The sequence below is a fragment of the Drosophila rhopaloa genome, unplaced genomic scaffold, assembly GCF_018152115.1.
Source record: "Drosophila rhopaloa isolate 14029-0021.01 unplaced genomic scaffold, ASM1815211v1 contig_3, whole genome shotgun sequence".
In the NCBI taxonomy this organism is placed as follows: domain Eukaryota; kingdom Metazoa; phylum Arthropoda; class Insecta; order Diptera; family Drosophilidae; genus Drosophila; species Drosophila rhopaloa.
In genome coordinates this window covers 11939383-11966553 of record NW_025335123.1, presented here as the reverse complement: position 1 = coordinate 11966553, position 27171 = coordinate 11939383, and the positions used below count along the sequence as shown (strand labels likewise).

General features: G+C 35.8%; 1 protein-coding gene across 4 annotated transcripts in view; it reads right to left on the bottom strand.

The window, feature by feature from the left end:
• LOC108047061 (tyrosine-protein phosphatase 10D) overlaps positions 1-27109 on the bottom strand; it is a 49946-nt gene extending 22837 nt beyond the window's left edge. For all 4 annotated transcript variants that reach the window (XM_044460815.1, XM_044460816.1, XM_044460813.1 and 1 more), the window contains exons 1-2: positions 26824-27109; positions 24943-25336 (exon numbers count right to left, since the gene is read on the bottom strand). In XM_044460815.1, coding sequence (XP_044316750.1) covers positions 24943-25056 — 114 coding nt within the window. In that variant the 5' untranslated portion in view covers positions 25057-25336; positions 26824-27109. The remainder of the gene's footprint in view (positions 1-24942; positions 25337-26823) is intronic.
• Between the last annotated feature and the right edge of the window lie 62 nt (positions 27110-27171).

Sequence of the window (27171 nt, the reverse complement as noted above, 5' to 3'; positions counted from 1 at the left end):
GGAAAGAGATGGCATGTCTAGGCGCAGTTCCTGCGTGTGTGTATGGGTGCGAGTGTACCTGCATAGGAAAGTGAGTGAGCATTAAAAAGTTGCTGTCACACAGTCGAGGCGCCATCTTGATAATGGCTTAATACAGGATACAGGTGAGACAGGTAGAATGTGGAAAAAACAGGGCGGAGATTTCAGCGAATAAATCTAACAACATTTATTAGATTACAACAAAGCAACGATAATTTTTATTTAAGGCCAAAAACAGTCAAGATCTTAAAAAATCTGTATTTGATGGAAATAGTTGTATATTCTTATAACTTTTGGTCCAATCATATTCAACTCTTTATACTATGAGTTAAGATTCGATTTTAATTTTAAGCAAAAGTGTCCTTTGTTAGTTTTCCCACCTGTATTACCATCTTGACAGCACTCACCATTACCTTTTGCTGCTTATCTTTTATACATATCGAATGTGTTTATGTAAATTGAAAACGAGGGGAGCAGATTGTCAAGTGCTTGTTCCTGTTATTCTTGTATTTGTATTGTAAGTGCAAAAATATGTACGAATATGTAAAGTTGAATGGCTTTAAAACAGTAAAGGCTTATTAAAAAGATCATTATGCTTGAATGTTGTATTTTTGTTGTTGTTGCTATTTGTGGAAACCTTTTTTATATTGATTTAAAAAATGGTTTTTCATAAAATAATATAAATTTTGCTAAAAGAAAATGATTTTACAGTATATTAGGCGTCTGTTCTAATACATAGCGGAAATGATTTCAGGTCTTAAATTAAATATTCAGCATTGGAGAACTCAGACAGGGGCAAACCCCACCCCCAAATACCTGCACTTAAACTGGTGTCAAAATTATTATTATTGAAAGTTATTTCGCCAAATGCCATCATTATTAATATCAATTTTATCGTTGCCTATTTAAATCCACAATTTATGCCAGTCAATGAAAAATTATACCGCAAAATAGGAATTTAATAAGCTGGCTTGAAATGGCTATTAATATTTCTGTACATGCGCCGCACAAATTACACTTCAAAAACCCTTTTACCCCTCATCCATGTTTATGCTGCAGATTGCATAAATTATGTTTTAAATGAGGGGAGGAACTGTGGACGGTCTGCAGTTAGCTTCCCTTTTATGCAAAAATCATAGTAACAACAAATGCAAAAAAGAAAAATCAATATTAATGCCAAGACAGAGAGGAGATGGAAACAATTTTCCACTGCCAATTCTCCTTAGCCTCCTCTTATTTTCCCTCTTTTTTTTGCAACAAACTTTTGCACTGAATATTATTCCTCGTTTTGCCAATTTCTTTGGTGCCCAACGATGCGTGTCCTGGATAGGGATACAAATGAGAACATTTTTGGAGTGGATGGGGCTTGTGTTTCATAAAGAAACGTATGAAAACACTTCATGTACATTTCGTGTACAAGCCATAAATTTGATGCCATAAATCATAATTAAGCATATTGATTGTCCCATTAAATTTGTTGAGTGTTGCAACTATTTTTGCAATATTTTAAATGAATTGTAGTTTTAAAGATTTGAAAAACACACTTTAATAAATACTTGTATCCAAATCAAACTATATTTAACATTTGATCGGGGTCACCTCTGCTAATTCACAGAGATCTGCAAAAGATTGCTGAAGAAAAATGAGTTGGACTGAAGATGAGTTGTGCAACACGAAATCAATAAATTAGCATTATTAATGGACCTTGTCGAATGCCCATCTCGTGGAATTAACCTTAATGTGTTGGCCCCTCTATCTGCATTTTGTATTACCCCTTCTTTGGCTTTTCTTTCGATTTCGTATTTGGCTGTTGGCCTCTTTGACATTTTGCCAATGCAAAGCTTTCTCTGTTCGGTTTTGGCCATGTCAAATGTCAGTTAGGATTTTCCCCATTACCAAAGGAGCGGGGTTGGGGAAATCGTTATACGTTAACCTATTTTACTGCGACAAACTTGTGGGTCGTTTAAGAATTTAATTCGCTTCGTTTCAGCTTGATTTATTCTCCTAATGGTTTCCAAATATTTATTCAACTACATGCTCTAATATTTATATTTATTTTGTTTGACACATTAAAATTTAGCTAGTTTATTTTGTTTACATTTCCAGATTGCAGCTTAATTCTAATTTAGTTTGTGTTTATTCACAGATTTTCTCAATTAAATGCGCAAGTGCGTTTAATCTTAATTAAAAGTTAGCAGCATGCAGAATTTTAATTAAATGACTTCGACTTGCACTTTGCATTCGCATTTGGATTTGGATTTGGATTTGCGCAGCCACTTGTTATTTGCACTTTTTGCCATTTTAGCCTGTGCAACGAAACGTGGCAAGGCCTTAGCCCCAATTCAGCTGGCTGAACTCAATCCTTAAAGGATTTAAAGAGAGCCATGGCTGGAATGAGGTGGCGGAGGGTTAGCGGGTGGCAATCGCTTCTTAGCCCGGTTGGCAAAGTCCTGGCAGATTCATGCCAAGGCGGATGGGATTCCATTAGCTGATGTTGGCCCAAATAAGAGCCCAGCGCTTTGTGTTACGCCCCTTACTGTTACCAATTAGTATTGCCACCTTTTTTTTCATTTCACAAGAGAAAATTCTGTTTTTTTGGTGATAAAACCAACTGGTAAAAAGTATGTCACACTTGTAATTAACAACTTTGTTGCCCGCATTTCCTTCGCACAACTATTATTTTATGCTCTCTCCAGTTTTCATTCGCCCCAGACATTGTAGTGAAACCAACTTATTCCTCCATAAAAATTTCCCACTGCCACAGTTTTATGTGCAATTTCAAAATAACCAACCGCGAGAAGCAACAATGTTGATCGAATTTATAGTTTAAGCGTATGGAGGCAACAGTTTTCCATAAAAGAAAAAGTATGAACAGAATTTTTCTAAACGTTAGCCGCGGTAATTGAACCACGCCTACTAAGGCATTAACGCCCATTCCATACAAGTCCAAAGAGCAACATTTTAAGCAACATAAATATTTACGCAAAAATAGAGGGAGCACACAAAAACGCAGCATAAAAGAGAGTGAACACTAAAAAAGAAAAACCATAGGAAAATTCAACAAACTCCATTGGTGGTGGAGGTGCCTCTATAAGGCCTAAACTGAACTGGGCTAGGCAACATTTAGATGAATGGCAGAGGGCGGAGTGGCAGTGGGTTGGGAATAGTGTGAGGATGCACTGGAAAACTTAAAAAAAACCTAATACATACTAATACAAACCTAATACGTGTATTTCTAAGACTAACATTTGTGTAAGTTTAGCAATCACAGAGTATTTCTAGAAAGGCCTATTTCAGAAATAAGTATCAAGTTATTTAATTATCTATATTAATTTCCAAAAATGTAATACTTAAATTATATTTTAGGAGCACCTTTTCTCGCAGTGTCATTTGGCTTAGTTCTCGTTATGAGCCACTAGTCACCGTCGACACTTGAAAGTGTCGCAAAGTTTTCTTTTTTTTTACGCTATTTTCCCCATTTTTTCCTAGTTTGGCAAACAAACAAACAAAGGAACAACAAAATCTCAAACAGCCGTGCGCCATTAATTGAAGTTTGTTGAACCAAAAACTGTTTGCCAACCACAACCACCACACTATATTCCGTACTATATAGCCGACTTTCTATAGCGGACACATCGCACCTGCTGATGGTTTTTGATGATGCTAAAAGATAGATGCGGGCAAACAAAGTATCCGCCTAGAAACGACAGCTTGGTATCCAATTTTTCGTGGTAAGCCACCAGGCAGTGCTGGAAAATGTATTGAGAAGCGTTGGAGTGCATGAAAGTGACAAAAATTGAAGATTTCTTTATAAGAGCAAACTTTATGAAAAAGTTTTGGTGAAATTGCAAACTTTGGTCGATATGTTTTATTTTAGGTATTGCAAAGTGCATTGGAACAATTTGAAATTCAAAATTATGCAATACAGTTTCTGTGGGTGAAACTTTTTGACGAACTTTTTAATTAATTTTATGACCTGCAGTTGATAAGATTAATTTGCAGTATTTCAATGAAAGTGACTTGAAAAACCATTAACGTTTTGTTTAGAAAACTTCGTCATGCAATTAAAAAGCATACAGTGTTGTGAAACATATTGTGATGTGAATCATTGATGTAATGCGACTCTCTACATCTAGGTATTGGCCTAGAAATCATTAAAAAGCTATGATAAGATTCAGAAGAATTAAGCATCGCGGTTTTCCGGTGAACCACAAATTTACTTCAAGTACTTTCATGCACGAGTGCTTAAACATTTCCTCTTTGGAAGGTTTTCCCTCAGCCCATTTGGGGTTTTCCAGCGATTTCACTTCGCATGACACTCAAACCGCAAACTCAAGTATGCAGAGAAACACATATTTAGATCAGGTTATCTATGTGTGTGCACATATATATATAGTGTATTTTATATGGAAAAAGCAGGGCGCGTTTGTTGTCATGATGCAAGTTTCCATCTCCAGCTCCCCCGCCTTCTTGTTTTGTTATATTTTTCATTAATGATGTAATTTGGTGTCATTGTTATAAGCGACAGCGACAACAAACTACAACAATGCATCGCATTTCCTACTTGACAGCGTCAGTTTGTCATTGCATCAGTTTGCCAGTTGCACGGGAGTGCTGCCGTCGCCATTGCCCCTCTTTCTATTTCATAGTCTACACTATACGAAAATAAACAGAAATGCCTAGAGACTCGAAATTATAATAAAAGTGTTTATTTATTTTGGAATTGAGAAGAACGCGTTTAATTTAGCTCTAAGACACATTTTTAAGTTGTTTCACATCTTTAGTTATTTCTGAAGCACCTTTGAATTTAAGAATTATGTTATTAAAAGAAATGGTGTTGGAAATTCAATTGGTTAAAGTCAATTTATGTTCCTTATTCATACCAGAAATATTAAAAATTTTAATTAAAAGTCTGTCAAATATAATAGATTTTTTTCTCTGCAGCACAACACAATGGTAATGGGAAATTACAGCAGGCTGGCACGCCCTTCTTGGTGCTGAAATTCAAATTAATTAACATTTTGCTGCTCTCATTTTGCAGCAGGAACTGCAGGATTAGGCAGTAACTTACGGCAGCTGTGCGGCAATTTGCATTTGCCAAACTCCGAAATGAAGAAACAGCAGCAGAATATTAAAAGACATAGAGACGGGTATAGGGACATGGAAAGAGACGGCTACATAACGACCGAGAGAGACGGGAGATTGCCTCCTTTGTCTTAGCAAGTTTAACGTGCTATCTTCCAAGATATTCTTATTACATTTTGTACAGCATATTCTTGGGCGCCTATTTAAGTGATTTTGAATCACCTATATTTTCATAATTTATATCAAAAAAACAAAGTAAATGAGTAAAAATAAACTTAAATTTGAGGCGAAAATTACTGAGTTAACTATAAAACTTTTCTTAATCTCTGAATTGCTTCCGGCCAAATGGTTTTCCAAGAGCTCAATTTAAATATTTGTAAACGCCTTCTCGATTAATCCTAGAAGAAAATCGCTATACTTTCCCTTTGTGGATGGCGTGTGGACTGTAAGCTTTTGTTTTGTTTATTTTAAGGCCACAGGCGGTGGAAATATTTGAGCAAACAATTCCTGCTTGCTAGGGAAATGGGAAACGGAGGGTTTTCTTTTACCCTAGGAGCTGTAATAATAGGGACTACGAGGGAGAAATGGGATGGCGAAATGATTGGGGGAAAATGGCTTTTGGCTATGGGCCACCTGTATACACATACATATGTATGTATTCGCATCCTTTCAAGGACAAGTTGGCAGAGCCACAAATCAACATCTCCTTTTTTTCCATTTCCACTCGCATTTCCTCATTTATTCCTTTGCATGTGCCGCTTATTGTTCTGTTTCCCTCTCAAAAACCCCATCTCCTTTTTCTGCATCTTTCCACTCTGTTTTTCCCCTTTTTCCTTTGGCATTTTACATTGCAAAATTTTGATCAGATCCTTAAGCAGAAAAATGGGCGTGTGCTGCACATAAATTTGCATTTTTTCAAAGGAAAATTTTCCATTTTAATTTGCCTAATTTACTGCGAAAAATCGCAAACAAATCCCCTTTTTCTACCCTCTTTAAGAACTCCTATTTATCCATTTCCTTCCCCATGTTTGCTCATTATTCTCCTCTTATTTTTATGACGTCTTTCCCAAGAGATTTTATGGGCATCAAAATCGCATAAGACGTCAAAGAAATAAAAAGGCAAAAAGAAAGTTTCCCCATAAAAAGGGTTGCAAAAAGGAACGAGGAAAGACTACTGCGAATTTAATGAATTGATTGATTGATTGATAAAATGATTAATAGGTTGGCCAGACTGCAAAAGGATATAAATGTAAGCTTAAAGCCCATAAAATGTGATAGTGGGAAATGTAACACGAAGTTAAAATCAAAGTTTGTAGTGCTCTGGTTTTAAGATAGTTTTTGATATATTTTTTTAAAAATTTTAAAATTTAATAATTCATAAACTTTAATGTTTATGGCTTTGCAAAAGAGCAGTTAAAAAAATTCGTATGAAAGTTTAAGAACTAAAAATATAAAGCAAGCCCAAAAAAGTATGCAGTCAAAATACGTCAACACACTTTTAGCTTATACAGCAAAGACTTTAATTTAATTCCCTGTACACATACCAAGTCTTTTTCGAACCTTTACTCAGATTCTCTAAATAATCCAATTAGATGGTGTGTGATACCCGAAACACAACCCAAGAAAATCATACACACAATCAGAAAGTTAAATTCAATTAAAAGCAGACAGGAGAAGTAATCTTCCTTTTCTCTTCATATTTGTTTTAAAAATCTATGCAAAATTCGAAGAGAAATGTGGGTGGAAAGGAAACTTTCACTGCCTGAACGGAATATGAATATTTCCGACTTTAATATTATTATACACAGAGACACACAAGTTTGGTTTGTTCATCATCAGGAACTTTACGGTTGGCAAAAGTTTCATTTCATTGGGGCGGTCATACAAAAAATCCCTTTTTCTCTGCAAAAGATTTGTGCTAACAATTTTCAGCCACAAAGTGTGTGTCTGCACATACATAAATTGCTACGTATGTGTGGGTGTCTGCCGGTGCACTTGTGTGGGTGTGTTTACAAATGTGTTTGCCCTGTAGCCGTTTCAGGATCCGCTCCTTTTTCCACTTTTCCCCGGATCCTTTTCCCCTGGCGTTTTGTTTGGGGTTACAAAAGAGCTGTCTGAAAGTGAAGCCAGGTGTACAGTAAACACTAAGTACAACGGCATAAAACAGGTGAGCTATTCGTGTCTGGTCAGTCGATTATCTTTCCAGCAAATAAAATTATGGCTTTAGTACTCTCAAAACCAATTATTTTGGAATATTTATCAGATGTTTAAAAGCCCTTTCCCATTGGACACCAACCTATTAAAAACAACTATTTAAGTTCCTTATTTTTTAGATTTAAATGGCTAGTATAAAAATATTGATATTCAGATTAGTTTTTAAGATAATTTTGGTATCACAATAAATTTGCTCATCAGGCAACCCTAATAGTTGAACTAAATTATTTTAAAATATATATGTGTATTTACTGTACTGGCCACACTTCTCCCAACTTTCTCCGGGGGGATAACCTAAAAAAGGGCCTCTCTCTGTTGCCGGTAGAATCTTGGAATGCCGGGCAGACAAATTCAATTTGTTTTCTCCTACAAAATGTTTCTTTCAAAGAGGAGGGCAAAAAGTAGGCGAGGAGAGGAGGAGACCCAGAGTGGGAGTGGCAAATGAAACTCTACAATGTGAAAGCGGAAGCTGCACAAAAGCCGAAAAAATATAAAAAAAAAGCCGAGAAACCAAATGTCGTGTTTATTGTACAGTGGATTTTGTTAAACTATTTTTATTTGTTTTATTTGGTAAGGGAAAAAAAATGTTTGCTTTATTTTTATACTACAGTAGTTTTTAATGTAAATTATGTACATACAAATATTCCATTACTCAAATTTTTAAGAAAATATTTTGTATTACAATTTACGCCCACTGTGCCAGGGTTGTCAGGCAACCAAAAAAAACGGGAAATATTAAATGAGCATTACAACTATGTATGTATGTATTCTTCACCCGGAACCGGCAAACTTTTTTTTTTTGATTTTTTTTCTGTCTTTTTTTTTCCGCAAAAGTTACAACAACAATGAAAAGTCTCGTCTGCGGAAGAACACGACAATAACAACAAATGCAGACAACAAAAGCCACAATGAACAGAAAATGCTTAATAAAAGGGAATAGAGAAAATCAATATATTTCGGCAGATACACACACACACAGACACACAGAGTGTTTCTGCGAGGAGTTGCCGGCAAAACTTTCGTATACGTATACGCCGTGTTGTACAGCCCAAAGGGAGCAAATGAGAAGGCGAGACGATAATAGAAGGAGAGGGCACGATTGTTGCGCAGTAAATGCCGTTAGATAAATGCGAAAACAGCGGCGAAAATTTGAATTTCCATGAATGAACAGAGAAAATATGTGCGAAAGGGACGAAGTGGGCCATGAGCGAGACAGAGACCGAGTGGCCATCAGTCAGAAAAGTTGTGTTTTTTTTCGGCAAGTTTCTGTTGTTTTTCCCACTTCCGTTTACTTCCCGTATTTATTTACATGTGTTTGTTTGTGTTTGTGCGTTTTCATTCGGTATTTCATCTGACCCACTTGTTAAAGCCCACTGAAATTCATTGATTAATTCCGCCCACCTTTGTTGTCTTTTTTCGAATTCCCATTTTGTTTTTTATTAAAACATTTCTTGTTATTTTATTTTGTAGGTAAATCAATTTTTGTAAAAATATGATTCGTTTTTTTGTTAGTTTTAAAACTGAAGAGATTTTAAATTATACATTTTTGCTGAATTTGTATTTTAATTCAAAGAAGATGGCATTTTAATTTCATTCAACTGTGAATTTTTCATTAAATCTTCTTTGTATCCTTCACTTGTTTTGCCACATTTTATTGAAGCTCATGTTCAGGGCTTAAATTCATTTAAGCTAATGGCAGGACCTGTCAAAAATATCCTCTCTTGTGCGGCTATAAAGTTACTTTTTCCTATTTGGCTTTTCCGTTTGGCAAACAGTTGACTTGCTTTGGAAAATGTTAAATCAAGCGTTACTGATGCAATTAAAAGGCCAAAAGGAGGTGGAGGAAGTGGGTTAAAGGGATATGCCCCAAAGGCCAAACAGGACAACACGAAGAGTGAAAGTAGAAACCGACGAGAACGGAAAAATGTAGTCGAGTCCCACAGTCATTGACAGCAAACTGCATGTAATTGCATGGAAAATTAGCTTTGACACCGGTTGAAAAACGGAAAATAGGGGGCTTGGCAGTAACCAAAGGGGTGATTTTCAGAAGTTAATGAAGTCCAGCAGAGAGTCAGACGGTAATTTGATTTGGGTTCATACATAGTTCAGATTATTTGCCCGCATTGGTCGCTCAACGATCAATATGTTCTATACACCTTTGCGGAACTCACTTCGAAATCACCCTTTCCATCTGTTACACAATACCCAACAAGAGCAAAACAATTCCCTTTGCTACTTCAGCTCTTTTCCGTCCCCATACACTTTCCCTCGACATTTTCCAGTCGTCTGTAGCGGAAATGTTGGCAGGCTACAAAAAGAGACAGCCGCCGAAGGTGAGACAAATGCAATTTACCGGAGCACAATGGATGAGGGAGCATTAATGCACAAATGCGACACCTGGCGGCAGGAAATTGCTAGGAACCGACTGGTACGGAAATGAAATTGTGATCTATTGTTGCAGGCACGATTCCTGAAAGCTTTTACGACTTATCAATAAAACCCAACTTGGTACATGTTTCAGAACTTCCAAACTAGTCAGAGTGTTTCAAACCTAAGGAGGAAAACAACAATTTTAAGAAAAAGTGGGAAATTGGCGCCCAACTTGCGACCCTTTCAGTTTTGTTCCGAATGTCCTCGATCGTGTTGCTATTTTAGACCTATCTGCGATTTCTTGTTTATTAAACATTTTTGTACATCAAATATGAATTCCAGTCAACATTTCTCACACTTACCCAAAATCGCAATTTCATTTCCTCTTCGCACACAAATCTTTACAGACTATCAATCAATGCGAATCACATGGGGGAATGCAATGATAACAACACTCAACAACACCGACAACGCAATTCAACAACAATGCTCAAGAGCAACACCAATGGCATTCAACAATGACGGCGTGACAGCTGTCAAAGCAGACGATAAAATCAACGGTAGCAGCAGCTGACTCAAAAAGGGGGTTAAAGAAGGGTGGAAGGATATCAAAATGGGGAAAAGGAGCCACTTCAGTAGTCCTGAATCTAATACTCTTTCGGTATGTTTAATTAATTAAGTTATAAAAGAAGGCTTGATTAATCATTTTTAAATTCTAGTTAGACTAAGAAACGGTAACTTATTTTTTTTTGAAAATATCTACAGACATAACAATTTGATGGATTAAGTAATAATAAAATGTTTGAAAATACTAAAATCACTGTATCAATCATATTGGTGACCAAAAGCATTGTTTAAGCCTTAATTATTTGAAATTCAATGGAATATCTCATCCAGTGGCGCGAAAGTGCATCCATCTTCATCAAATGTATATCCATCGAAAAATCATTTACCATTAATTATTCCGTGAATTTTTCCCTCGTCTTGTTCTGCCCTCCAAACATTACGAACCCCCGGATGGATATTTTTATAACCTTCTTTAAATGAAATAATCCTGCGACTTCAAGAGTACCAACCACAAAAGCAAAAACAAACGGGAAAAGCTTGAGCCTTAAGCAACTATTTCCCCCTGATCAACGGAAATTAAGGGATAAAGTGAAGGAGAGTTTAGAAGAGTAGTGAGTCCAAAGCTTCCCCACTTGGTAGTGGAAATTAGACAAATTTTTTCGGGGGGTTCAGGGTTGGTAAAGCCGGTCAGAAGCACTTTCTATCGCCATAGTGACAACAAATGCTCATTGCTCCCATCATCATCATCATCTGAAGCGACAGCTTGGCGGGGTGGCAAGTGGACTTGCAAGGGGGATGTTATCCCGGAAAGGACGGGGTTTCTACATAACGTTGCGTTTAAACGGATTTCATAACATCTCAGCCCGGCCAAGGCAGGGAATTCAATTTAATTTATCAGGCGGCAAAGTAAAAGTCGCGAAGAAAGAAAAGGCCTACACAAAAACAAAATCCATCGTATATCAAGTTCTAGCTTAAGATAATATTGCAAATGAAATGCTATTTTAACCATTATATAAAAAGTTGTTAAAAGATTTGACGAAATTAAAGCAAAATACATATTCAAAACTTAATATGCATTTAAATAAATCTAAAATCAACTAACTTTTTTCTGTGTAAGTTCATCAACCCTCGGTAAGTGTTGGCAAGAGTTGGGGAATTACTTAAAAATCAGGAAAATTGTCTTGTCCTTGGCGTATTTTTTTGTTCCTTGGCTGCAAAACAAATGCAATTAATCATTTTGCTTACAGCGTTGACTCAAAAGCATTTTAATGCTCAGCGGGGTACACTTGAAAAGGTTTGAGGTTTCTATGGGGGAGTAGAGGTTTTCCATGCCCAATTTTGTTGACAATTAAGTGTAACCGATTTGAATTTCGTCTCATAACTTCATTACTCTCCTGACTGGACAGACTTAAATGAATGTCGGAGAAAAGCTAATGTGGTGACCCCAAACAAAACCGAAATATTCCATTTTAATCATGTGTGCGTGTCCTGTCATCTAATTAGGCTCATTTGCATACAGTCCATCCATCCATCTGACCATACATCCATCTTCATCCCTTTTATTGGCGTTGACCTTTTGGCTTTCCAACACATTAGACAAGGGAATTCCATTTCACTTTGCGGTCAGTGCATCTAATTCTTCTATGGGGTTGCATGCAACTCGTTACCTCACCCATTTATTATCAGCACCCCGTTTGATTTATTCTAAGCTCGTTGGGTGGGGGTGATAGGGAAATGCTTTAAATTGCCATTTGATTAAGTTAGCATGTGGGCGAGAAAATGAGCTACAAGTGAGATAGAAAATTAACTCGGAAATTATCGAATTAGGGAGACAATCAATGTTTAAAGGAATACGTTTCTTGTTAAACTTAATTTTAAGTTTAGTTATATCTACTTTATTCTGCATTCATATTGAAAAAATAATTGTATTGCATGATATTGTAGGTTAGGAACGATGGAAATGAAGTAATAAGAATAGAATATAACAAATACTCTAGGAACGTTAAAAGTGGAACTTAAAATACATAAATTGGAAAACATAAATATACATTAACACTAACAAATAATCTATTTCAGATAAACTTTCTTTATTTTCTACCTCAACATTAACTCTCATATATTTTCCTTCTTCTCGAACAATTTCTCTACCTTCCTACAATAATTAATTTCTTTTTGCTCACTCTTTCTCCAAGTCTTTTACTCTTCCATTGAGGAAATGGAGCTGTTCATTAGGAACGGATCTATTACAAGCTATCCTTTCTACATTAACTTATTTGCACACATTTCAATCTTTATCCATCTCACTCAATCCCGTCTCCCCTCTCGCGTGCTTCTTCTCTAATTGCAATGCCTTTGTCAGGGCCAATTGGTGTTCCACTTAACACCTCTGCCAGTGAGAGAATGAGATAGCGAAAGAGACAGAGATAGGCAGGGAGAAACAGAGGGAATGGAACAAAAAAACAAAAATTTACTGCAAACGCGTAGAATAGAACAGAATGGAAATAAATTTGTTGTTGGACAGAGGCCATGGGCAATGTAGCGTACACTGAGAAAGTTTAGTCCAGAGTGTATGAACAGTGAGAAAAACCAATTAATTATTTCTTAATAATCTTTTGATTAATTTCAGAATATTTTATTACAATTTACCCTAGGTTATATCGCAAGCTATGAAATTAAATTTTAAATATTTGTACATTTTCGTACGATTTTTTCCCAGTGTACTCGCCCAAGCAGCGTACCAGCAGAAGCTGCAACCGAGGGCAGAAGCATTTAAAAAGCGGAAATCAAGCAGACGGCATAAATAAACCGCATAGAGCAACACACACACACCCAGATTTATGTATAAAACTGGAAGGTGTGTGTTTGGTTGTGTGTGTGGTGGCAAAAAGAGACAGAAACAAAAGCGTGCGAAAGAGAAGTCGTAGTTGCCTGGTGCAGACAGATAAACCAGAAAGCTTTGTCTTAGCTTAGTGGGCTCCTCCCTCCTCCTCGTCTCTCCTTGGGGGCTGTCAGGGGTTAAGGCCGACCTTTGTAGAAGCCCTCCCTTCTAATCCCTATATCCCATATCTTTCCGTCTTCATCGTTGACTGTTTCAATGCCAGCTAAGCGTTTTGAAATGCATTAAAATGGTGCAAGTATGTTTATACCCAGCCAAGTGCATGAATATATTTGGTGCACAAAGAAAATAGAGTTTCCATTCATTTATGCATTTACAAATAAAAAATAACGTTAAAAAAATTAATGGCTTAAAATTGTTTTTGAATTTTACACAAACATATAATATCTACTCAGTGACGAATTTATAACAAGTTAATATAATTAAACATTATTTTCTGAACCCCTGTTTCTGTCATTAGAAAAAACTAAGTGTTGATAAAATTGCTTAAACTATAGTAAATAAATAAAAAAAACAGATATATGTACAATTCGTAAGCCACAATTCCCTTGGAGTGTTTTCAACTTGTCTTGGCTTTGTCTTTGTCTTCATTTGACAATAAACCTGAATTATGTGCAACAATGAGATAAATTTCCCCCACTCTTGGCAATTTTCCTATGCAATGTAGACATAGACACACGTTAATACATATATATATATATGCATATACTCGGAGCTTGCTTAAGAGCATCATATTATTACGACAACTTGAGTGCTTTCAAGTGGCATCAGACCTAAGCTTCCAAGTATTCCAGAATATCTTTAACTTCTTTTAATGGTGAGAGTTCAGAACGCTGATTTTCTTCACTTAGGAGATCAGACGCTATCACTAAAGGTTGTGGATTGCTGTCACGTAGATACATTTGTACGAACCTGAAATGATAAGAAAAGAAAGGAGTTTAAGTCATATGCAACAGAATTTTGAACTTTAAATAGTCACTAATAGTCCCATGTGTTCACCTCTAATAATTAAACAAACGATACAAACTTGCCTCTTTATAAATTATATTATTTTAAATACTTTATGATTATAGAATATTTTAAAATTAATAAAAACTGGAACTTTGCTGATTGGTTTGACCATCCAAATTTAAAAATAAAAAAAAGGTATAAAAGAAGATGACAATGTGCAAACAACAATTATTTGTTATACAAGATCACAAGACTACAGCTTAACTTTTAAATATATGAGAAAGCAGGGCAGCCGGAGACAAAGGCTAAGCCATCCGACAGCTTAATCGAATGTCATGACCAACTGCAGCACAAATTGTTATTGCCTCATTATAAATAATCCCCTCCCCAGAAGCACCCACCCACCCTTTTCTATATTCTCATTCGCCCTCTGTCTCTGTGTAATTGCTCTAAGCGTTGTTAATGTCATTTGTTGTTGCCATACGATTTAACCCCCGGAACCCCAGACGCAAAAACTAGAGCACACAAATATCTCAATTGTCCGCTGGTGGTGGCAAAAGTTAGCACCAGGCGTAGGAACATCGCTAGAATTTGGTACAACCTGATGCTGGAGCTTGGTGCAGCTATAAATTAGCATAAGCCCGACACGTAGCCCACCTTGTGACATAATACACGAAAGATGTCAAAAAAAAAAAATAGGGCGGGTTGGGCGGCCACATATGTTGGCCTTTTCATTTCGTTTGTGTCAGCCGCCTTTTTGGTTCCTTCCATCATTTTCCAACAGATGTTGAGGGACGTTTGATATGTTTGTTTGTGTTCCTTGGTGGTTTCCATTTGGCTTGGTCTTGTTTAATTTTTGGCTCTACAAAAAACTAAATTTAATCCAAAGTGGTCATCAATTTGGTAGGCTAAAGATTCACGTTTCACTTTTCTCACAATTATCCGATCTCAAAGGGGTATACCTCTAAAAACATGCGGTTTAATCCACTGAAAAACTGCATTGAAAACTAGGTTTGTAATTTTTGGTCGATTTTATGTATTTTTCCAAATTTTCGAAAAATGGCTTTGCAGAAAAGAGACCTAAAACCCGCACGTTTAAGGCCATAGCTTTTCTCACAGAAATCTGATTTCGCTGTGGGATTACCTCTAAAAACTTGTAGTTTCATTCTCTTAAAATCTGTGTTCAAAACTTGGTTTTTAATTTTTGGTCGATTTTTCGCCTTTCCAAATTTTCGAAAAATGACTTTTCAGAAAAGTGACCTAAATCCTGCACTTCCAAGCCCATAACTTATCTTATAGTTATCCGAATTCAAAGTGGCATGTCTCAAAATGATTTCGGTTTAATTCTCTAAAAATTTGTGTTTTCACTTAAGTTTTGTTTTTTGGGTCGATATTTCGTCATTTTTATTGATGTTACCCCTTTTCAAATTTTCGAAAAATGGGTTTTGCAGAAAAGTGCCCAAAATCTGCACTTCTAAGCTCATAACTTTTCTTACAGACATCCGATTTCGAAGTGCCATACCTCAAAATGATTGTGGTTTGATTCCCTAAAAATCTGTGTTTTTAGTTAAATTTTTTTTTTTGGGTCGATATTTCGTCATTTTTATACCCTTGCAGAGGGTATTATAATTTCAGTCAAAAGTTTGCAACGCAGTGAAGGAGACATTTCCGACCCTATAAAGTATATATATTCTTGATCAGCATCACCAGGAGAGTCGATCTAGCGATGTCCGTCTGTCCGTCTGTCCGTCTGTCCGTCTGTCCGTCCGTCTGTCCGTCTGTCCGTCTGTCCGTCCGTCCGTTTCTACGCAAACTAGTCCCTCAGTTTCAAAGCTATCTGCTTGAAACTTTCCCAAAAGTTGTCTTTCTATTGCAGGTAGTATATAAGTCGGAACGAGCCGGATCGGGCGACTATATCATATAGCTGCCATATAACTGAACGATCGGAAAAGCCATAACTTTGGTGTTTTTAAAGTTAGGAAGTTGAGATTTTCCATGGGTTTTATTTTTGGCTAATCATTCTGACCTACCGAATTTCATAAGGATCGGACGACTATATCCTATAGCCGCCATATAACTGATTGATCGGAAATGCCATAACTTTGGTGTTAGTAAAGTTAGGAAGTTGGGATTTTCTATGGGTTTTATTTTTGGCCAATCAATCCGACCCACCAAATTTCATAAGGATCGGCTGACTATATCCTATAGCTGCCATATAACTGAACGATTGGAAATGCCATAACTTTGGTGTTTTTAAAGTTAGGAAGTTGGGACTTTTTATGAGTATTAAGAATACATCATATGAATAATTTTGAAGAATATAATTTACAGAATATTCTGCAAGGGTATATCAACTTCGGCTACGTCCGAAGTTAGCTTTCCTTTCTTGTTATTGATGTTACCCCTTTCCAAATTTTCGAAAAATGGGTTTTGCAGAAAAGCGCCCAAAATCTGCACTTCTAAGTTCATAACTTTTCTTACAGACATCCGATTTCGAAGTGGCATACCTCAAAATGATTGTGGCTTGATTCCCTAAAAATCTGTGTTTTTAGTTAAATTTTTTTTTTTTGGGTCGATATATTGTCATTTTTATTGATGTTACCCCTTTCCAAATTTTCGAAAAATGGGTTTTGCAGAAAAGCGCCCAAAATCTGCACTTCTAAGCTCATAACTTTTCTTACAGACATCCGATTTCGAAGTGGCATACCTCAAAATGATTGTGGCTTGATTCCCTAAAAATCTGTGTTTTAGTTAAAAACCTGCGGTCAAAACATTCATTTTTTGTTGTAGCACATATATTCACATTGCTTAAGGCGTTATCCAAAAACGATGAAAGGCCACCCTATCTGTCGTCCACTGTTCTCCATCTGAACTGTAAACAGGCTGAAAGGCCAATCGAATGCCAATCGATAAATAATAAAGGCAGGCTGATGGAACAACCCCAGGATATCTCCTCGCACCCTTCGATTTCCATCATATCTGGTCCCCCATCTACTTTTTATTCCACCCTTGGGAAAAGCCGCTCGAGATGCGTGCCAAAAAAGTGTTAAAAATGCATTCCAAAGTGGAAAAGGAAAAAGGAAAAATCTGCTTTGATTTCTCTTATGCGTTGGTTTTTCCCTTGCTCGTTGTACCCTTACTTTAGAGTTTATCAGGCGTATTCCTGTTCTACAAACAAAATATAATCAATCGTAGACCAAAAATGTATCAACAAACATTTGAATTACTTTATATTCAAAATTTTAACATTTTTTCTTAAGGTTCTAGAAATCTTGTCCAATTAAATTCCAACGGAAGTTTTATTTACCTTTCGTTGGAACTTGGATTTAAAAACAACTTTACAAAACATGTACAGGGTATAACATCCTTCGATGTCAAAAAAACCATTCGATAATTTAGTTGTTTTTTTTTCTGTGTGCGAAATTCCATAAAAAATGGCAATAAAATACTTTTCTAAGGAAAACTCAATTCGCACACACGTGTCGAACTGGCCATTAAAGAATATTATTCCCGAAAATTGCCAATGGTCATTGAATCTTTATCCATATAATGTGCTGATAAGTTCCACAAACTACCAAACTCGATCAAAATGTCGCCAGCACACACGATATCAGATATTCACAGTCGACTTGAACCCCTTGCGAATTATGGGCATGTAAGCTGATTGCTACGTTTAAGCAACGGCTTAAGGATGCTCCTCCAATTTCCACGTGCAACAGAACCACCCACAACCTTTCGCAAGCACTGACATAACTGTCAACAGTAGATGCACTGAGGAAATAACCAATATTGTACATTAAACTGTATTATTCAAGACTTTTTCATCTTAACAACTTCGAAGAGTTCGTTTGGCGCCCGCGGGTAGACACGAACCACCAACATTTACAGTTAATATTTTAGAAAACTTATTTCTGAAGAACGTACTTAACTTTAAAAACTCAGTCAAAAGTTTGGAGTCTTTTTTTCAGTGTTTGGAAAACTTGAAATTGAATTTACAGGGAAGACGCTGTTGACTCCTCAGTGCACTTTAGCACGTAGTCCTAATGGTGGATGTGGGATGAGGCATGAGTTGCGAATGGCGAATGGCGTATGTGCATGGCAAAAAGAATAGAAATGTTTATGCAAACAGTTTAAGCCACGAGTGAAGTTGTGAAGGTTGTAAGAAGAAGGTGGAGATGGTGGCCACAGGTGGGGCCAAAGCCAACTGTGCGAAATGTTGCCATTTCCATGCTAAACGTTATTTAGCGTCTAGTTACATGCTCGTTCAGCGACTCCAAGCCCTTGAGCATCCTCTGGATATCCCTACTTTTTTTCTGGAGCACAAAGCACCTCAATTACAGAGTCCACCCGAAGTCTGGCGGATGATTGGGTTACAAACGATGAATATGCAATGTGCAGGAACTCAGTCACCCTCGGTTTGTCCAATTTAACTGCAGCAGCTAAATTTGGTTTACTATTGAGTCTTTTGTCTATCCTTGGTATTTTAAAATCCTCCCTTCTTATCCCTCCATATCTTTTAACATATCAGATTCCGTGTCGCCCTTCTAGATATCACTTTCATTTTGGGGCAAAAGACCTTCTTTCATTATTCGTTTATCGATGGCAAATTTAAGTCTTGCTTTTATCTTTAATGCTGCCCAGTTCGACTAATTGAATTGATGGACCATGTGGAGTGGATTAACTTGCAACCCCGATTCGATTGAGTTTGAGGTTTCCGCATTCCGATTCCGATTCCGATCCGATTCCGAATTCGACTGCATGTATCCCAAGGTCAGTGAATTGTACATGTTAGAGCTGTTTTTCGGGGGTGGACGGTTTTTCCAGCCACCCTCGCTACGCATTTGACGCTTCTTGGGCACGGGAAAATAAAATAGAAAAGCATTTTACAAAAAGGCACTGAAAAAACAATTCTTTATATTTTTAAGATATATTAAGTAATTTTTTTGTAAGTAATTGTTCTGTACATTAATTTTTACCATAAAACAAGTCCTCAATAAATAACTTTTTTATGTATACTTTTTTTTCTAAGTGCATAAGCTAGCAGCAACTAATAATTAAACCAGACAAATAAATTCACACCCTTCGAACGACATGAGTATAAAACTCAACTAAATTACGATCGTGCTGGCCAAACAGTTTTTCTGAAGGGAGATTTCTGTTTTTCCCAGTTGGAGGGGTGTCGATTTTACCAAATTTCAAGGCCAATGACATCGGTCACTGTTTCCTGCTATGGGAAATCATTGATGTGTTCCGATTTGTCTTTTCTATTCATTATTTTCCTGTTTTTATCCGATTTTCGGGTGGATTTTGTTCGATTCCAGTTGGCTTAACTTTTATAAAAGACTTCTAGTATGCGTTTTTATCCTCCTTGAAGTAGTTTTCTGAATCCATAATATATTTAGCTTCAAGAACTCATTTTGAACATAAATCTATTTGGAAAAAATTACGTTAAACATATATCATTATATATATATTATTATTTTTATTATTAATTCAATTATCAATAATTGATTTTCATTTATTGTACCCTCTACAAACTTTGTATGAGTTTATTACACGTTTGGATAACTTGATAATTGGTTTAGTTAGCTAACCTTTTTTAAAGCTATATTTAAAGGTTGTTTCAGGTGTTCAAGTCCACGTTTTCTTTTTATACACTAATATATATATATATATATAAATATATAAATTGATGGCAAAGATCTCGGTCTAGCACTCTGGTCTTCAGACGCACTTCATCCGCCCAAATCACCTTATTTCCCCTGTCAAAATATAGAATAAAACAGACAACCTGTCAGCTGGGACAACTGACAGGCTTGGGGCGAAGAACTATCCAATAAACTGATTGACAAGCCTGGAAAACTCCAATGGTGCGCTAATGCGTCCATATGGAGTGATTCACAGTCTCAGAAGAATTTTTGATGATTTCGCAACATTTCCTACGGCGCGCCGCTCTATAAAAACGTCAACGTAGGGGAAAATGCCGCTCACAAATGAGCCGCAACTGGGGAAAATGGGGAAATACAGAGTGCGATTTCCTGGCCACCCTTTTGAGAAGAAATTCTCCGCCTGCATCTGGCTCTCCTCTTTTAAATGTTTTCCCCCGCCGCCTCCAGATAAAACAATTTACAAACGCGCAGTCAATAAATTTCAATTAAGCAAACAGCAACTGCAAAACACCACCCCTCCCCCATTTTCCATTGCATTTTCTCATTAGTTTTTTATTATTTTCCTGTCTGCTTGTTGCATTTGTTCATTTGGAATTGCGAATTCCTGTCTACAAACTGATCGGGATTAACGATTGCAGGCAGAATATACAAGTATCGATTTTAATTAATGAAAGTTGTGGTAATCATCAATGGAGTCAATGATTATTATGAAAAGGATAGTGTTTTATTAATAGAAAAAAACTAATTAGGTTGCACTCATCATCAATTTGAAGAAAGGTTTTCCGAAGGGTTCACACTTTTTAAGACGACTTATTTATATGTTTATAAACTGGATACGTTTGTATACTTTTCCAGTAACAAGATTAATAAACAAAATTCATGAATATACATACATTTTAAGGAATATTTTGAAAGAATACAAACCATAGTTTTGTTTAAATTTTAGCATAACAATTAAATTAATGATTATTAATAAAATATAGAACCTTTTGGTTATTATTTAAATATAAGTTTTTATTATTATACATACCCTTTATTTATTTTTGAAATAGCAAAAATTGAACATTTTGTGTTCCTTATTTTAAATGTGGCAACAATACTTATTTTACGGATTAAAAGTTTATTTTTAGCTGGGTGCAGGATTAAATAAACTGAACAAGAATCATATGGGCTTCATTTTCTGTTACAAAATGGATTAAACTTTATACGCCACATAATCCAGCCATATGTTGTAGTTCTATTTTGGTCTACTTTTGGCCACGAGATTTTAGCTCTACATTTGTGCCAAGTCATTTTATCGACCTTTACTGCAGAGTAAGTAATTAGTAGGCAGTCATTTTATGTAACAAAGTTTTCACATACAAAAATTATGACTTTCATAATGCTCAAGTGGCGGCAGGAACTAGTGCAGTCTCCTTCCGGCCTCGCCCCCGATTTGTACCCGTCACACATATAAGAACTCCCCTTCTTGGCCAAATGGGTGAAACCTCCCCGGTTATGAATCATGTCTACAGTAAACTAAATATTAAGTGACTTCATATAGGGCACACCCACACACATGCACATACAGTCGCGTTCAAAGAAATACAAGTTTACGAATACTTTTAGAAAGGCGAAAAGAGCTTCCGACACTATTCCAAAAAACCATTCTAATTAGGTTTTCCAAAGAATTCAAAAACTGAATAATATTATTTTTGTGTTATATTTTATATATATTGATATATACAAAATCCATCACTATTTCCCTATCCGCAGCTGTGCATACCTCGATATATAAATTTATTTGTGTTAAAACACGTGGGCTATAAAAACGAACCACCTGACGATCAGCTATTTCATAAAACCATTCTAATTAGGTTTTCCAAAGAATTTTAAAATTTAATAATATTACTTTAGCATGGGTTATTATATTGATATATAATAAATGCATCACTATTTCCCTATCCGCAGCTGTGCATACCTCGGTATATATATTTATTTGTGTTTTTAGCGAGAGTTGGGCGGAAAAGTCACCCTCATAGTGGGTGAGACGAAAAACGCCTCACGGGAGCAAACACCGTTAGAGAAATTTCGTTTTCGGTTCTTCTCTGGCTTTTGTGGCAGGACAATGAAGAATTCTGAATGGGCCACACATTTCCTCCTTCCCAAGTCCTCCGCCTCCTTGTTTCCAATCAGAAACTATACTTAAAACATAACCAGAGAGGGTTGCAAACGATTCCTCAGGCATTAATCGATCATTGAAATAAATTCGGAGGGAAAAGTGGATCAAATTAAAGGAGCACTTTCCCCTTCGGGAAACTATAATTTTTTTATAGCTATTATATCTGCGCATTTTCTCTTCGGTTCTTTTTTTTTTTTATTTCGCATTTTGATGTAGCATTTCCGGCATTTGGCTCTATTTTCAGTACATCAAACAGAATGTCTGAAAGCGAGACGAGGTGGTAACTCATCAACAAATATTGTTGCAAGATATTTTTAAGACTCCCGCAGGAGATCTGGTTTATGTTAGTGTCCATATAAGTATATAAAAAAGTGGAGTTATAAAAGTTCCTAATCATTAAGTTTTAGATAATTTCAGTCAACAGACGTTAAATCATTTGGATTTCGAGACAAAGCACCGATTAATATATTTCTACTAATATAATCATCTAACCCAAATCCATTATTTCGCTTATTCAACCTTTCACTTTTTTCTGCATATTTAACTGACGCATTCTACTTGAACGCGAGTTATTAATCTCGTAAAAGATCAATTAGTCATGTCAACAGAGGGTTAATAGACTCAAGCTCAACTTGGTTTAATTGTTACTTAATTTATGCACATTTTACGGGTCGAATTTGATTCATAATTTGGGTGAAAAACAAAGGGGTCTTTTATGGAAGAAGGGGTAGAAGACCGAGTGTTTTGGTGTCAATTGCAAGAGAGTGCAGGGTTGCATTTAATTGCCATCCTGCACTGACTTCGTTCCACCTCTTCCTGCTCAAGTATTTCCTTCTGGCGAATGTCTGGAAGAAGAGAAGTTCCCATTCTCCTGTTTTTGTTTCTGTTACGGTTGACACGTGTCCTGGACATGGAATGGGTGTGGTTTTCCACGGGGTCTGGGGTGTGCGAGAAAATTGGCTCCTATCTGCGTTGTGCATCTGTGGATTCTGCCCTGCATTTAATTATCCAGCACTTCCTTACTCCCCCACCCACAGAGTCTTACTGGGATAATTGTTTTTAATTTTTTCTGTAAACCCAATTTTTCGCTTCATTTAAGCTGGCTTCTTCCTTTTTATCCGTGGCATATTTCTTTATACCCATTATCAATTTCCTATGTTATGAGGTTTAAGTTAAAAATAAAAATAACAATGAAAATCCCTCAAATGAATGTATATACATATATAACGAATAAGTCCATAACATAACATTTTTGAAGTACTGCATCTATAAAATCATAATCACTTGTTGGATTTGAACCTTAATACTAATTTAAGCAGAAAACCATCTGCCCGTAATGTATCTTGTGAATGTGTACTTGCATTAATGAATGCCTGTATAGTATTCGTGGTTATTATTTGACTGAGACGTGACTTATGGCCACCAGCGACGAAATAAGTTAAGATTGTATGTGACCAAATGGCAAATATTTCTGACCATTTATCGGTGCAATAAAAAAGTACAAAACAATCTGACAACAACAACCGGTGAAACAACTCGAACAACTAGAAAAGCAATTGAAGTGGATCTGCCGGGAAACAATTGGTAAGTTGTATTAGAAATAAAAGGAAATGTGTGGGGCAGCAGTAGCCGTTACGCGCCAACAATTTTGATAAACAAATAAAAACAAACGAATAAAATTCGTCAATATAAAATGAAACCGAAAACGACTTCGAACCGGTTCACTGCCGGTTTAGAATTGATGCCAAGTCGTGCCCACATTTATAATAATAATTACTAGTAGAATCCAGTAAATAGTATACGGATAAAGAAAAGATAGTTTTAAACAGAAAATTAGTTCATAATAAACAGAACTACATAAGAATTTAAAAATAAAAGAAAAAAGGCTATCAGCAAATGTAATATTTTGTAGTATTATCTTTATTAAAATTGAATTCGTGCAAAACTGCAAAAGTCTAACGCAATTAGGAAAATCGCAAGTCGTACTGATTTCATCACAAAGTTGGATGCACAAATCGGGGAATTGGTTATGAAATTATTATGCAAAACAGAAACCGTAACAAATACAGTACGAAATAACAATTAACGATATTGAGCACGAGTACAGCTAAACACAATCACGACAAGCCCTTGGGTTGGGCATAAAATCTTATTTTCATATTACATTTTTAAACTAAAATATAGAAAACGTTTGGATTAAGTAAAATGAAAACTCGATGCTACTATAGAAAATGTTGGTGGTTAGCTTGTCGCAAAGGTTTTTTTTTATTTAAGCTGTTACCTCTGAAATAAAAACATACTTTATTGGCATGCATGTATCTCACCGTACACGGTATACCATATCTTTATCTGCAGTAAAATGCATTTTGCTTCCTATCTCTCTCACACACGACTTCAGATACAAAATGCTAAATCTTGTTTAGTTATTGTTGTGTTTTTTGCAATGATTTTGCTTTTGTTTGTTGATTCCTCAAGGTCTTTGATTGAGGGAGAGTTTGATTGCCTTTAGTACTCTATACAGAGAGACAAACACATCCGGAAGAACAATAACGATAGGCAAACATGATGCGAAATAATTGAATTTAATCAACATGGGAAAAGACAAGAACGAAGAAGATTTTCATGTGGGTAAGTGTGGGATCACATATAAACAAATAAATAACTCTCGACAATGTTTGCAGAATCTTGCGGCACTGATTGCCCTCAAATGTACAAAGTTAATTAAGTACATTTTTGTGTATGCATCAGCTTTATAAAACTGTTGTTTCCTGATAAATGAAATTATATGGTGGTTAATACGAGAAAGAGATTTTTTAATACCAAAAGCTGGTTAAATAGTAATAGGAAAAAAATAAAGTTCTAGCGGTTGATGCTCGAAATATAAATCATGAAAGTGTTCAAAATAAGTGTTCATTTTTTTTTTATGTGAAGCAACATTTGTGTGAGGTTTTCGTTTCTAAAAATCCACCCGCTATTGTGCTTTGTCCATGTTTCTTGTTTCTTTAGCTTACCTTTAGAGTAAATGCTGCCAGAAATGCTAAGCTCCAGAGCCAGCAATGTTGTGGAACGGCTTTTTGCCTTTTGAGTCGGATTCTAGTAGTGGCTTTACTTAGCTGGTACAACATTTTGGGGCCGTCGTTTTGCTTTTCGTTGCTGTTTTTGCTCCTGGCTCTCTTTTGTTGTCTGGCTTTTTTTGTTAACTTTGTTTTGTGCGATTTTTGGATTGGTTTTTTCGCTAGTTTTTTTCGATTTCGGGCATTTTTAGCGCGAATTTAGTCTTAACTTTGATTAAATGCATTGTTTTCACAATTTTTTCGTCAGCGTAGTAAAATTTTATATATTATCTGGATCCGATTGGTTAAAATGTTGGTTTAAAAATGGATTAAAACATATTTATTTTGTGATCTGCAAAAGAGTATGAATAATAAATGGATGAGCAATCTCAAGAGAGGGACAGAAAGCGTTGCTATCTCGCTCTCTACCTGCTCTGCTCTTCTCTTCTTCTTCACCACTTTGCGCATGCGCCAAAAGCTTTCGTGCGTTTTTTTTATATTGTCTGCGACTTGTTTCCATATCTCATTTCAGTGGATTTCTAGTTTTTAAAATATGTAAAATGGTTAACTAATGGTTAAATAAATACAAATGAACAGATTTTTTTGTGACTCCAGTTAGGATGAATCACAAAATTTCCTTAAAATCAATTTGAACAGCTTTGAAAGTACTCTTTAAATTTGTATTTTTAGTTAATAAAAAATAATAAGAAATAAAAGATAGTCTATTGATTATTTAATACATAAATTTGATTTTAATCTCAATCGCAGATAATTAATTGCACTGTCTTGTGCAGTTGCAAAAAACTGCTGATCAACAATTTAGCCTCCGCTGACGTCATTGAAATGTTTAAAACATCGCAGCCAGCAAATAAAACAAATAAATTTCAAAACTAAATAAAAATAAAGGCCTCAAAACCAGTTTTGCGAAATTGTGACTCTACACGGAACAAAATTCAGATTATTTTGATTGATATTATTTCTTACTTAAGGTTTAGCACTTAAAACGTACAAATATATACTGTTGGTCTATATTTTAAACATACTTTTGATATATTATTTTATCTTTTTTTATTTGCTTCAAAAATTAGAAAATGTAAATGAATAAATTATATTTTTATACATTATACAATTTGGTATAAATGATTTAAGTAGGTTTTGAAATAAATTCATTATTTATGATTATTTTTTTAAAAAAATATCATTGTATGGTTTCATGTATGTACGTTTTGTTACTATTTTTTGTTGTTTTTAACGCTCGGCAATATTGAAATGCAAAAAAGACCTTCAACTTTGTTGCAAAGAGAGAAGAAGAGAAGATTGATTAGACAGATCTTTTTTCCTTTAGCTCGGTGAAAGAGAGAGAGAGAGAGCTTTATGATATCGGCACATAAGACACAAAAACAAAACAAAACAAGTTTTTATTTATGTATTTCTTCACTTCTTATTTATTGTTGAATATGTGACAAGTTTCTTTCATGCGGCTGGAAATTTTTCGCAATTTATATTGATTATTTAATACATTTTTTGAAACAATAACAACAACAGTCAAAAAGCCGATAGAGAACAGGAAATGGAGAAATTGCTTAACAACAACAAAAATTCAAATGAGGCATTCACGAGAGCAAGAGAGAAAGCAACGGCATGCCAAAAAAAAGTAAGAAACAAAATAAAGCTGCGTAGGTGTTGCTTTTCCCCTCTTGGTCTGTCTCTGTCTGCCCCCTTTGCCCTCTTATTTCTCTCTCTGTCTTTCTCTTTATGTTATTATTGTTGCACACACAAACAAACAACTCTCAATTTCTGCTTTTACTTTAAGCTTTATTTTAGCATAGCATTTCTTACGTTTTCCACTGCGTTTCTCGATTTTCTCATTCACCAAAAACAAAATCATTTAAATATACTTCCAAAATTTTGTGTATTTTATTTTATGTTGTGTTGTCGTTGATTAAAAAAAAATAACAAAAAAACGAACACACACACAAACGACCGCGCACGCACACGCAGACACGCGACGGAAACAGACACAGAAAAAGCGGAACGGACAATCGACAAATTTTGCGTTTTTCGAGCGCTTAAATAGATTTTGCCCCGTGCGCTCAACCTCTAACTGCACTCCCGCTCGCTCTTCACAACACTGAATTCGAATCGGATTTCACCTGAGCATCCGCAAACACGGTGTGGTGGATTTCG